We start from the raw sequence: 15,000 nt of genomic DNA, 5'->3' as shown, positions 1-15,000 counted from the left end.
GTCTATTTGAGCCAATGAGATTTGCAATAGATTGTCACGTGCCAATAGATATTAGCGACCAGTCTAATTGTAATAGATAATCACGTGACAATAGATACTAGCGACCAGTCTAATTGTAACAGATAATCACGTGACAATAGATACTAGCGACCAGTCTATTTGAGCCAATGAGATTTGCAATAGATAGTCACGTGCCAATAGATATAAGCGACCAGTCTAATTGTAATAGATAAGCACGTGGCAATAGATACTAGCGACCAGTCTAATTGTAATAGATAATCACGTGACAAAAGATACTAGCGACCAGTCTATTTGAGCCAATAAGCTTTGTAATAGATAATTACGTGACAATAGACACTAGCGACTAGTCTATTAGAGCCAGATTTGTAAGAGATAATCACATGATAAGAGAAATAAGTTGAAATTTTAATCCGTTCCGTTATGGCTAGGCTGTGTATAAGGTGCAAATTCGACCTTAACCGGAAAAAAAATATCATGGCAATAACGAAAACGAAGACATAGTGACGATTTATTGGTCAAGGTAAGAAATTATCGGTGCGAGATCCAGATATTTGCCCAAGGCTCAATCCTGCCGATACATACGAGGTGAACCTTTTGCGGACCAGGGGCTGGAGTTACTAAACACTCGTAACAGTTACAAGAAGTACGACCCATTTTCGAACCATTACAATCGTATATACTATCGCTGGTTATCGTAGGGGTCTATATCCTATAAGAACGGCTCGAACGACGAATCAGCGTTAGCTCGGAAAAAAATCAACCAATCACAGTGCATTGACCGCTGAACTGAAGCAGTGCTAATAAGGCTTACCAAGAACAGTTTCTTTATGAAAAATTTACATGAAATGTGATTAACCAGGATGTCTAAAATGATGTGCAATGCAATAAGGCAAATCAAGTTAAGTCATGAGACTTTAATGCCAGTAAATGTCTTTTTTTCTAGTTAGAATCAGGTGCAATAGGTCACATTCATCAGTAAAAGCCTATATTAATCTTCACTACCTTTATCAATAAACTCATAAATTCTGATATCTATATATATCTATAGCTATATCTATCTATCTATAAGTATATATGTAATGATATCATAGCACATATAAGTATATATAAATAAATACATGAATATATAAATACGTACATATATATACATATATACATATGAATACACACACACACACACACACACACACACACACACACACACACACACACACACACACATATATATATATATATATATATATATATATATATATTACATATTTGTATCTCTAGCTCTTTCTCTCTCTGTTACCCAATACTTTTATCTCTTTTTATTTTCCAAAGCATAAGTCAAAAGAATTCAATTATTATTTCATAAAGCGAGTATGATACACTACAGCAAATGTTAAAATTATCTTTTCTCATTATTTATCAGTAAGTTAATTCCTTGCTTCCATAATAATATAACATACGGGTACTAAGCGGTGTGCTTATACATTGATAACCTTTGTTATTCAATATTTATTATAATTTATTGTTCTAGAGAAAAATAGTCATACTGATGGAAATTATACATTTTCATTAAAAAAACCTTGCCTGATGAAGTGTCAGAACTCCCTTAATTCAAGATAAACTCAACTTGTTGAGTGATTTATATTAGGCCCACATTAAGTATTTCCGCGCCCTCCGCGGATCGGCAAAGGCTATCCTTATATACATTAGCCATATATATATATATATATATATATATATATATATATATATTTTTTTTTTTTTTTTTTTTTTTTTTTTTTTTTGCTATGCCTCCTAAACGTGTTGCTCTTACACATTAATTGATTTCCCCAAAGAAAAGTCACAGTTGCACAATCTTGAAGGTATTTATGAGGCTGATATGAGCGGAGGAGGGTCGCCGCGATGAGCGTTACGAGAGGTTTCGGGCCCCTGATAAGTTTTTTCGTTCGGAGGTTTGTTTACGACCTCGTATGTTTTTTGAAAAACAAAAACAAAAACGCTCGTTGCGAGAAACAAGGAAGTAGCTTGATTTACGATGTAAACAAACCTCATACGATCTCGTATGTGTTAGTAAATCCGGCACCAGGGGCTGGATTTTACCAACGCATTATACAGGATCATATGAGGTTTGTTTACATCGGAATTCAAGCTACCCTCTCGTCAAGCTACCCTCTCGTTTCTCGCAACGAGTGTATTTTCAAAACACTTACGAGGCCGTAAACACATCTCCACACGAGAGTCATTAGCGATACCCGAAACCGATCATGGCGACCCTCCTCCGCTCATATCAACCCCATAAATACCTTCAAGATTGTGCAACGGTGACTTTTCTTCTGGGAAATCAATCAATGTGTTAAGAGCAACACATTTAGGAGGCATAGCAACACACACACACAAAATAATATATGGCTAATGTAATTGAGGATAGCCTTTGCGGACCCGCGGAAATACTTAATGTGGGCCTAATATAAGTCACTCAAGTTGAGTTTATCATGAATTAAAGTAGTTCTGACACATCTTTTTTAAAGAAAATGTATAACTTCCATCAGCATGACTATTTTTCTCTAGAAAAAAAAACAAACTATAATAAATATTCACCTACATAGGTTATCAATATATAAGCATACCACTTATTACTCTAATATAACACTATTATGGAAACAAGGCATTAACTTACTCATTAATGAGAACAAATAATTTTAATGGATTTGTTGTAGTGTATCATAATCTCCTTATGAAATTATAATGAAATGCTTTTGAGTGATGTTTTAAAAAAAAAAAAAAAAAAAACTTTTTTTCCCTATAAATGAGATAAAAGTCCTGAGTAAGAGAAAGTAATAGACATATATGTGTGTAATGAATATATGTAAATATGTATATATTTGTGTGTATATGAGTGTGTATTCATATGTACATATGTATGTATGTGTATGTGTATGTATGTATATATATACATACATATATATATATATATATACATATATATATATATATATAAATGTTTATATATATTTATGTATTTATCTATATATACTTAAATGTTATGATTTTATCACATATATATAGATAGATAGAGTTATAGATATATATAGATATATATGAGTTTATTGATAAAGGTGAAGGTTAATGAAAGTGACCTATTGCACCTGACTCTGAATTAAAAAAAAAAAAAAAAAAAAAAAAAATTGCTGGCATTACAGTCTCATGCCTTTCATCTATTTGCCTTATGGAATTGAACATAATTTTGTTTAAATACATTTCATGTGAATTTTATATAAGGAAACTTATTGGTAAGCCTTAATAGCGCTGCCTCAGTTCAGTGGTTAGCGCTCTGTGATTGGTCGATATTTTTCCGAGCCAACGCTGATTGGTCGTTCGAGCCGTTCTTTTAGGAAATAAAGCCCACGATACCTAGCGATTACTAGCGCACTCGTTCAGCGTTTGAAAATGGGTCGCAACGTCGCTAGTTGAAAAATCGTTGATACTTCTCGTAACTGTTACGAGAGATAGCGATTACAAGTTTAGTAAATCCGACAAAGGCCCCTAATTACTATGAATGTGCATCGCAATAACTAAACTACTGAGTTTTATTTCGGTCATTCACTTTTATGCTTCAATGCTTGCGCCCTCCATAGCTATCGGGGCCGATACCGTTCGAAACACGACGAGAGCTTCCAGAAATCGTCCGGAAATCGGTGCTAAGCGTCATTTCCAAATTTGACAGCTACTGTTTTGTGTTACTTCCCTTATATTCTTTCTCTCTGTCTTTCCTTAGAAAAAAAATGAAAACGATTTTTCCTACAAAGCACACCAGATGCCAGAACGGTGATAAAATGATGATGATGATGATGGTGATAATGATGATGATTATGATTATGATTATGATTATGATTATGATTATGATTATGATTATGATTATGATTATGATTATGATTATGATTATGATTATGATTATGATTATGATTATGATTATGATTATGATTATGATTATGATTATGATTATGATTATGATTATGATTATGATTATGATTATGATTATGATTATGATTATGATTATGATTATGATTATGATTATGATTATGATTATGATTATGATTATGATTATGATTATGATTATGATTATGATTATGATTATGATTATGATTATGATTATGATTATGATTATGATTATGATTATGATTATGATTATGATTATGATTATGATTATGATTATGATTATGATTATGATTATGATTATGATTATGATTATGATTATGATTATGATTATGATTATGATTATGATTATGATTATGATTATGATTATGATTATGATTATGATTATGATTATGATTATGATTATGATTATGATTATGATTATGATTATGATTATGATTATGATTATGATTATGATTATGATTATGATTATGATTATGATTATGATTATGATTATGATTATGATTATGATTATGATTATGATTATGATTATGATTATGATTATGATTATGATTATGATTATGATTATGATTATGATTATGATTATGATTATGATTATGATTATGATTATGATTATGATTATGATTATGATTATGATTATGATTATGATTATGATTATGATTATGATTATGATTATGATTATGATTATGATTATGATTATGATTATGATTATGATTATGATTATGATTATGATTATGATTATGATTATGATTATGATTATGATTATGATTATGATTATGATTATGATTATGATTATGATTATGATTATGATTATGATTATGATTATGATTATGATTATGATTATGATTATGATTATGATTATGATTATGATTATGATTATGATTATGATTATGATTATGATTATGATTATGATTATGATTATGATTATGATTATGATTATGATTATGATTATGATTATGATTATGATTATGATTATGATTATGATTATGATTATGATTATGATTATGATTATGATTATGATTATGATTATGATTATGATTATGATTATGATTATGATTATGATTATGATTATGATTATGATTATGATTATGATTATGATTATGATTATGATTATGATTATGATTATGATTATGATTATGATTATGATTATGATTATGATTATGATTATGATTATGATTATGATTATGATTATGATTATGATTATGATTATGATTATGATTATGATTATGATTATGATTATGATTATGATTATGATTATGATTATGATTATGATTATGATTATGATTATGATTATGATTATGATTATGATTATGATTATGATTATGATTATGATTATGATTATGATTATGATTATGATTATGATTATGATTATGATTATGATTATGATTATGATTATGATTATGATTATGATTATGATTATGATTATGATTATGATTATGATTATGATTATGATTATGATTATGATTATGATTATGATTATGATTATGATTATGATTATGATTATGATTATGATTATGATTATGATTATGATTATGATTATGATTATGATTATGATTATGATTATGATTATGATTATGATTATGATTATGATTATGATTATGATTATGATTATGATTATGATTATGATTATGATTATGATTATGATTATGATTATGATTATGATTATGATTATGATTATGATTATGATTATGATTATGATTATGATTATGATTATGATTATGATTATGATTATGATTATGATTATGATTATGATTATGATTATGATTATGATTATGATTATGATTATGATTATGATTATGATTATGATTATGATTATGATTATGATTATGATTATGATTATGATTATGATTATGATTATGATTATGATTATGATTATGATTATGATTATGATTATGATTATGATTATGATTATGATTATGATTATGATTATGATTATGATTATGATTATGATTATGATTATGATTATGATTATGATTATGATTATGATTATGATTATGATTATGATTATGATTATGATTATGATTATGATTATGATTATGATTATGATTATGATTATGATTATGATTATGATTATGATTATGATTATGATTATGATTATGATTATGATTATGATTATGATTATGATTATGATTATGATTATGATTATGATTATGATTATGATTATGATTATGATTATGATTATGATTATGATTATGATTATGATTATGATTATGATTATGATTATGATTATGATTATGATTATGATTATGATTATGATTATGATTATGATTATGATTATGATTATGATTATGATTATGATTATGATTATGATTATGATTATGATTATGATTATGATTATGATTATGATTATGATTATGATTATGATTATGATTATGATTATGATTATGATTATGATTATGATTATGATTATGATTATGATTATGATTATGATTATGATTATGATTATGATTATGATTATGATTATGATTATGATTATGATTATGATTATGATTATGATTATGATTATGATTATGATTATGATTATGATTATGATTATGATTATGATTATGATTATGATTATGATTATGATTATGATTATGATTATGATTATGATTATGATTATGATTATGATTATGATTATGATTATGATTATGATTATGATTATGATTATGATTATGATTATGATTATGATTATGATTATGATTATGATTATGATTATGATTATGATTATGATTATGATTATGATTATGATTATGATTATGATTATGATTATGATTATGATTATGATTATGATTATGATTATGATTATGATTATGATTATGTCAGAACAGGCCGGATGCTACCCGCGTTTTCAACCTTTTCATGTATTATACTATTCAGCTCCATTGAATTCTCTTGCAACGTGCTCCAATTCTCTTGCAACATAGTCTATCCATTTTGCTTAACCTTCTTATTGTTCCTAGGTTTTGAAAATATCCAATTCAACTTTTCTTTCTGCGTGATTATATATGTATATATATATATATATATATATATATATATATATATATCTTTAATCTTCAATTTTCTCTAAGACCTGAACATCTATGCAAATACATAATCCTTTATTTCCTGCTGTTTGCTTTCTCATTTCCTGACCTTGGTTTACATATAATATCTCATTTCCGTATAATCTTAGCACCCATTTACGCCGACAAAATGTATCGTGTTACAGTTTCCTGTGACAACGCGGGCGGGCGCGCGCGTGTGTGTGTATGTGTATGCGTTTGTTTGTTTGTGTGTATGTATGTATGTGTATGTGTGTGTGTGTGTGTGTGTGTGTGTGTGTGTGTGTGTGTGTGTGTGTGTGTGTGTGTGTGTGTGTGTAAATCTACACTTCTATCACAGATAACAATATATAGCATAAACTTTAATATTAAAATGTTTTCATATCAATAGGGCCATGGATTAGAAGAACGAGGCTTACGTTTATCTTTCGCATGCCTACGTTTATAATGAACTAATTTCGATATGTGATGCACAGGCAACAATAGTCACTGTTTATATAATATAATTTAAGCTTTAGCCTTGGGCATATCCAGGCTTCCAAGAGTGTTCCATGACGAATGAGATACGGGGAAGTATCTCACACAGCTTTGTTTACAAAATGTGTTTGTATGATCAAAAGAATATTACGAAAATATATAAGTTATGTATAATCATTTTACTTATATGTACGTATAATTGAATATGAAGGCGTGAACTCATATAATTTTAAATATGATTAATAACAAATGATAAAAAGTGGCAATTTAAAAACATATAAAGGAGTGAGACGTGCGAAACCGGTGTAGATAGACGAAGGTAAAAAAAAAAACAACAACATGGGCTCGCATATTTTCAGTTGACTTCGATAGTTTTCTGTCGTTTGATTTGTAAGACGTTAATAACTAACAACTTGTATTTATTGTTATTTCATAATGTAAAATCAGTAAAACAGGGATTAATCATTTAATACAATTCAAAAATAAAATCAGATTCGTCAACTCGAGTGCAATTCCTAGAAATGAAGATGCTGTCGAGCTCTCTGCAACAGCCTAATTATTGCTGACAGCGTGGCTGTCGCGACAGGAACAGCAAAGCGAAGAACAGTTTTTTTTTTTTTTTTTTTTTTTTTTTTTTTTTTTTGCCAGCAGAAATGATATTGATTGTTAGGTATTTGAGCAGCACCAATCTACTCTCGCACCAATGTCCGTTATCGGTATTGAAGTTAGCGTTTTGTCTGGCAGTGAAGAAATTGTCGTTTTTAATGACATTGTCAGAAGATGCCACAGGGATAGATGCAGCCTTTAAAACAAAAAACAAACAAACAAAAAACAAGAACTCAAATACGAAAAACATAAAAATGCTAAGGGTTCGTGGTTTGAGAACAGAAGGATATCTGATCCCTCTACATGGTAGGTAAGATCATTAAGGTTATATGTATTGAACATATTGTATTTTTCTTCTTTAGTCTTTGAATTATTCATTGAATTTCTTCTAATATGGCACAATATATATATATATATATATATATATATATATATATATATTTATTGTGTAATGCAGGAATAAATAAAACCATAGCAAATAATCATAAGCGTTTATAGAAAAAGGGACATGATATTATTAGTAAAGCTAGACATTACTTCAGACCATATGTTATTGAAATTTTCATGTATCGGTATGAGTGAAAAATCGAGTGACATCTTTTTAAAAAAATCAAGCTAAAATCACTTTGACTTTGTAAAAAATATAACGTTGACGAAGAATATGAATTATAATTCTGTGCATCTATTTCAGGGGGAAAATGGAAGATACAGAATCACTGTAACGAGAAGAACACATTCACCTGTCTTAAGAGATGGTTCCACCAATTTCTTATCACTCATTGTCAGGCCATTGAAAATAGATTATTTGTCTGCCAACACAAGTTAAAGAATATGTGCCTGTTAAATACAAGATATTATGATATATAAATTCTCTGTTAAAGTATGTATGTATATGTATATATATATAGGTGTGTGTGTGTGTGTGTGTGTGTGTGTTTGAGTGAGTGAGTGAGAGTGAGGTTGAGAGAGTGTGAGAGTGAGTGTGATTGTGTGCGTGTGTGTATGCGCATGTGTGTGTGTTTGAGTGAGTGAGTAGAGTGAGAATGAGAGTAAGTGTGATTGTGTGTGAGTGCGTGTGCGTGTGTGTGTAAATATATATGTATGTATGCATGTATGTATATATACATAGATACATACGCACACATTTATACATTATATCTATACTGTATACATAAACAAATCAGTACCTTAGTGTACACACACACACACACACACACTGTACTGAAGCGTATTTTCAACTGACAGTATTTTTGTTAGAATTTTGCTGTTTTACCCACAAAACAGTAACATTTCCGGAAAAAAAAAGAAGATATTAGAAGCTGTGCCACTATAACACGCGGATGCTGACGGGAAACAAGTAAATTAATTTCACTGGCCCAACGGTGAACTTTTCCATTCTTAAGCAACTACCAATTTTTTTGATTTCCGCGTCTCCCCACATACACGGGGGTCATCGAACAGGCATTTGTATCCGTTTTCAGATGAAGAAGACAGCAGGCAGAGTTTACAACAGGTGTGTTCTTGGCAAGAATTTTCAGCCTGTCGAGGGAAGAGATAAGTTATTATTGTTATTATAATTGTATCATCATCACCACAATCACTGTCATTACGGTAGCTACAACTTTAAACCTGGTATTCTGTTTCTTATTTTTCTTACATTCATTATCGTTGTAGTTGTCATCATTATTAGCATTAACATTACTAGTAGTAGTAGTAGTAGCAGTAATAGTAGTAGTAGTACTATCACTACTATTAATATAATCACTACTACTACTATTATTATCATCAATTTCATCGTTATTACTATCATCATTCGTATCATTATTATAATCAAAAACAATATTATCACCTTAAACACCCACACAAAGGGTCTTACCTCAGAGAACATATCGGGATGGTACAGCACAATGCCATAGGGTGTTCTCTGTTGCCATTTCGTCAGCTGCTTCCGGTTACCGCAGTCTTTCTTATCGCAGGTCCACACCTACAGCGAAGATACAGTGGATTATGTGATGGGATCTTGAATTACGTGTCAAGAGGAATAGATGGTTTTCAGTTGGGGTATTTTGATAGAAGTGGAGCATTTATGCGATTAAACTTTGGTTGCGATATCTTACTATGTGAGTAAATGGATTAGAGAAAATGTAACAGGAAATATGTATATATATATATATATATATATATATATATATATATATATCTTTTATATATATGCATGGGTTTGTGTGTGTGTGTGTGTGTGTGTGTGTGTGTGTGTGTGTGTGTGTGTGTGTGTGTGTGTGTGTGTGTGTGTGTGTGGTGTGTGTGTGTGCGCGCGCGCGTGTGTGTGTGTGTGTGCACACGTGTGTTTGTGTGTGTGTGTATGTGTGTGTGTGCACGTGTGTTTGTGTGTGTGTGTGTATGTGTGTGTGTGGACGTGTCTTTGTGTGTGTGTGTGTGTACATATAAATATACATTTATATATATGTATATATATATATATATATACATATACATGCACACACACACACACACACACACACACACACACACACACACAAATAGACACACACACACACACACACACACACACACACACACACACACACACACACATATATATATATATATATATATATAAACACATATAGATGAATATATATATATATATATATACATATATATATGTATGTATGTATGTATATCCATATACATATATAAACATATATACATATAAAGACATATATCAATTGCCAAAAGGCAAGAATCCCTCTGTAGAATGACATTGTTAACGTCACGACTACAATTTCACATCATGAAGCAAAGTCCGGCCAAATCAACAACATTCGTCACTTACTTGGTCACTTATCCAATCTGTGTAGTATAGTTTATTCGCCCACAAAGCCATGGCATAAGGGTGTTTCAGGTTAGCGTTTACCAGTTGCTAAAAAAAAGTAAATAAAAAAGTTAATTAATCGTGACGAAATTGATTTCAAAGAGGCCATCGTCATCATCACCATAATTTGTAATGAATATTGCACCAAAATGTATTAACATTTGGTATCATTTTGCTTTATTTTCTGTTGAATAACTAATACGAACACACACAATTAAGTAATAGAAAGAATCATTAGAATTTCTTCAGATATGCCTTTAGAATCACATGCTAACGACCACTAAACGTATTTAGTTTGTAGAAATAGTTGACCTTACATACTTATTATCATTATGGACAAGATCATTCATATTTTCATCATTATTGAAATTATTATCATCTTTATTATTGTTAATGTTATTATTTTTACAATTATTATTATAATTATTACTATCATCACCATCATTTTTTTATTACTATTACTAATATCATTATTATTATCATTATTATCATTATTCTTTTTTTTCTTATTAGAATTATTATTATAAATACCATCATCATTATCATTATCATCTCCATCATTATTGCTGTTATTAATATTATTGGTATAATTATTATCAACATTATTACTATCATAACTACTATTATTATCATCATTGTGGCTGGAGAGAGAGAGAGAGAGAGAGAGAGAGAGAGAGAGAGAGAGAGAGAGAGAGAGAGAGAGAGAGAGAGAGAGAGAGAGAGAGAGAGAGAGAGAGTATATTATTTTCCCAATTCCTGCTCCCACTTTACAGAGTGCACAGAGGAAAAAAATAAAAGATGACTTCTGCCACAGGATCTCCAATTCGACCCCCCCCCCCCATCTCCCCAACGTACGGATTTGTACATGAAAACGACGAAAAAAAAAACTCACCTTCCGTTGCGTTCCGTCGTAGTTGATCGCCTCAGCCGTGTCGGTCTGGGCGTCGAGGAAATAGAGGCGTCTTTTCGATGGATCTGTGGCGATTGCATTAGGCCAACGGAGGTCTGGGACGAGAAGGGTGCGGTTCGACCCATCCATGTTGGCGATTTCGATTTTGGAGGATCGCCATGTGGACCATATGAGCTTTCTGTGTTGGCGAGGAGGGAGTTAGGGAGGAAAATAGGGAAGGAGGGAAAGTGTTTTGGGTTGAGAATGTTGTCGAATTTATTATATATATATATAGATATTTTTTGTTGTTGTTCTTTGGCATTCTTAAAACAACTACGGTTTCTGATAATTCAAGGAAGAAAGGAAGAGGAAAAAGTGAGGACGGAAACAAACTATTCCCATACATCCAATTATAGAATACGTAAATAAATAAATGAATAAATAAAAAAAGAATAAAGAAAATAATGGTGAAAAAAAAAATATCGGTACCTGTTGACGGGATCGACTTGAATGCCTCTCACAGCCGTCACATTCGCCACGAGCGTGTTGCAATAGACGCTGTTCAAGCCGCACACTGTGATGCGGTTCCGACCACTGTCCGCCATGTACAGGTTTCTTCCCAGCCAGTCCATGGCTAGGCCATCCACGGCTTTTCCATCTGTGCGGGCCCGAAGAGCGACGCGGAATTGTAATTGTTAGTCTAGACACTCGGGAGTGCACGCACAGAAGCATGGACGCATGTATATATATATATATATATATATATATTATATATATATATATATATGTGTGTGTGTGTGTGTGTATACATACATATGTATACACACACACACACATGTATATATATGTCTGTGTGTGTGTGTGTGTGTGTGTGTGTGTGTGTGTGTGTGTGTGTGTGTGTGTGTGTGTGTGTGTGTGTGTGTGTGTCTATTTGTGTGTGTGTATATGTACATATATGTATTTACATATATACATATATATGTATATATATACATATACATATATATATATATATATATATATATATATATACACATATACATATATATACATAATATTATTATTATTACACACACACACATACACACACATTCCTAGGCGAAGGAATGTGAGGAACAAGCTGTTGCCCATGCAACAAGCTCCCTCTCTCCACGCAGATGATGGATCCAAAGGAACGACATAGACCAATACGGCTTGGCACCAGCGGCGTCGCAGGAGCTGCCAGAACGAGGCCGCAAGCGACAACGAACTGCCTCAGGGACTCCGGCTTTGGATTTGTCCTCAGGGTTGACTCCCGAAGCATTTTCCTCTTATAGATGCCACAAGGCATGGGTCGCTTTGTAAACGGTGAACTCCCATAGTCTTATCGGTCTATACCGTTCCTTTGGATCCATCAACTGCGTGAAGAGAGGGAGCCTGCTGCATGGACACAACTTGCTTCTCGGATTCCAACGCCCAGGCAATGACTCTAGATTGGGTAGAGGCAATAGTGTGAGCATATATCTAAAGTATAAACTAAATAAACTAAATAAATATAACAAACGGAAAGAAGGTTCTAAATAACACCAGCTTTACACTAACATTAACCTATCATAGATCCAAAGGATAAAAGCAATATTCAGTCATCAATCATTCTACATATCAAGTATCCCGCAAATAAAAATCAAACGACACAGACTATTAAGAGCGAAGAGATAAATGACCTGTATTAATGATATATGTAGCGACGCCTGGACTCCTCAAGGGTTTCTTATATATACCACCATTCTGGTTCACACTCCAAAACACCGTGTCAGTTACAGGATCATATGCCACGGCAACTATCTGAAATATCAAGGAAAGAATGTCAATGACTTCCACACAGGCTACCATTACATTCGTATTTTCACTGTTCTTCCTATTATTGTTGTTAGTTACTGTTTTGATTTGTCTTAGGGTCATACGCCCCGGAAGTCTACCACATCAGTATAGTATCAATGCTTTTTTTTCTATTTGTATCTTATTCACTAGAATTTTGGTGATATATATTTGTTGGATTAGAATTTCTGAATCACAATGATTCTCTTGATATTTAATAGTTTTTGTTTGTTTGCCCTGACAGTTATCTAATCATCAGCATCGGTATGTCCTACTTTTTCAATTTTATTATCATCATTACTATCACCATAATAATCATTGCAATTCTACTTCTAGAAAATAAATTAAATTTGGCAGTCTATCACTAGTCCATCTTCTTCCATTATAATCAAACTTCACTGACAGCATAATCGCTATATTACCACCACATCCCTTAAACTTCAAACAATAATCTAAAAAAAAAACATCAGTCATCCATCATGTGGTTCCTCTTTACCGTGGCGTTTTCCCTCTTCTTCCCTTCGTAAACTGTGAAGTTTGTTGAGCCGTCCAGAGACAGAGCCTCCACCTTGTTTGACGAAGCAACAAGAATGAAGGCGGGAGGTATTCCGACTGTAAGCATAAAGAGAAAAGGGCTTAGCGATTTTTTTTTACTTGGAGAAATAGACAGTAATTCGCACACAGAGTCTCTTTCATCCTCTCTCTCTCTCTTGCAGAAGCATGTGTTATAAATGTACATTATCTATTTTCCTCCGTATCATCATCATAAGCATCGTAATCTTTATCGCAATTATTTCAATAACTTCACATGCACAAAGACGATTCTGTCATATTAGTAATATTTTTTCCTCCTCCTCATTATTTCTATTCTTTAACTTCCCACACATAGTGATAACTGTATCATTACTCATTTACCAGTATTACCATTATTGTTACCCTCCTCCTACATCAATATCTTTACTATAAATTCACTTCCTCGATATAATGATAATTTTATCAGTAACTATCATCTTATATTCCTACTCCTCCTCGTCGCCACAAGAAATCACTTTGTATTATCATCATTGTAAAATCCAATAATACTTTTTATTCCTCTTCCCTATCACCTCAAGAAGTCACTTCCTACCTTGGCAAGTTGTTCCCAGGTCGTCAATTACTTGGCCTTCAGGACACCTACACACCCCCCCGCTTGGGCTCTTCACGCAGGTGTGGCTACACTTCCCTGGCTGGCATGCCTTCTCTGGTAATAAAGCACTTCATTAATAAGGCCATATTTGTAGGATAAAAAGATGATATTAATAAAAGAACAGCCCATGATGACA

The 15,000-nt window shown here is 31.5% G+C and overlaps 1 protein-coding gene across 1 annotated transcript in view; it reads right to left on the bottom strand.

The window, feature by feature from the left end:
- Positions 1-9,175: 9,175 nt before the first annotated feature.
- The window catches only part of LOC125045363 (low-density lipoprotein receptor-related protein 2-like), a 14,076-nt gene continuing 8,251 nt past the window's right edge, over positions 9,176-15,000 (bottom strand). The window contains exons 7-14 of the mRNA XM_047642569.1: positions 14,805-14,918; positions 14,175-14,290; positions 13,525-13,645; positions 12,311-12,479; positions 11,825-12,020; positions 10,894-10,980; positions 9,934-10,041; positions 9,176-9,596 (exon numbers count right to left, since the gene is read on the bottom strand). Of these exons, the coding sequence (XP_047498525.1) occupies positions 9,456-9,596; positions 9,934-10,041; positions 10,894-10,980; positions 11,825-12,020; positions 12,311-12,479; positions 13,525-13,645; positions 14,175-14,290; positions 14,805-14,918 (1,052 nt within the window). The 3' untranslated portion in view covers positions 9,176-9,455. The remainder of the gene's footprint in view (positions 9,597-9,933; positions 10,042-10,893; positions 10,981-11,824; positions 12,021-12,310; positions 12,480-13,524; positions 13,646-14,174; positions 14,291-14,804; positions 14,919-15,000) is intronic.

The sequence above is a fragment of the Penaeus chinensis genome, chromosome 37 (assembly GCF_019202785.1).
Source record: "Penaeus chinensis breed Huanghai No. 1 chromosome 37, ASM1920278v2, whole genome shotgun sequence".
Classification (NCBI taxonomy): Eukaryota; Metazoa; Arthropoda; class Malacostraca; order Decapoda; family Penaeidae; genus Penaeus; species Penaeus chinensis.
Note: the sequence above shows the minus strand (reverse complement) of the source record. Positions and strands in the feature narration are given on the sequence as shown.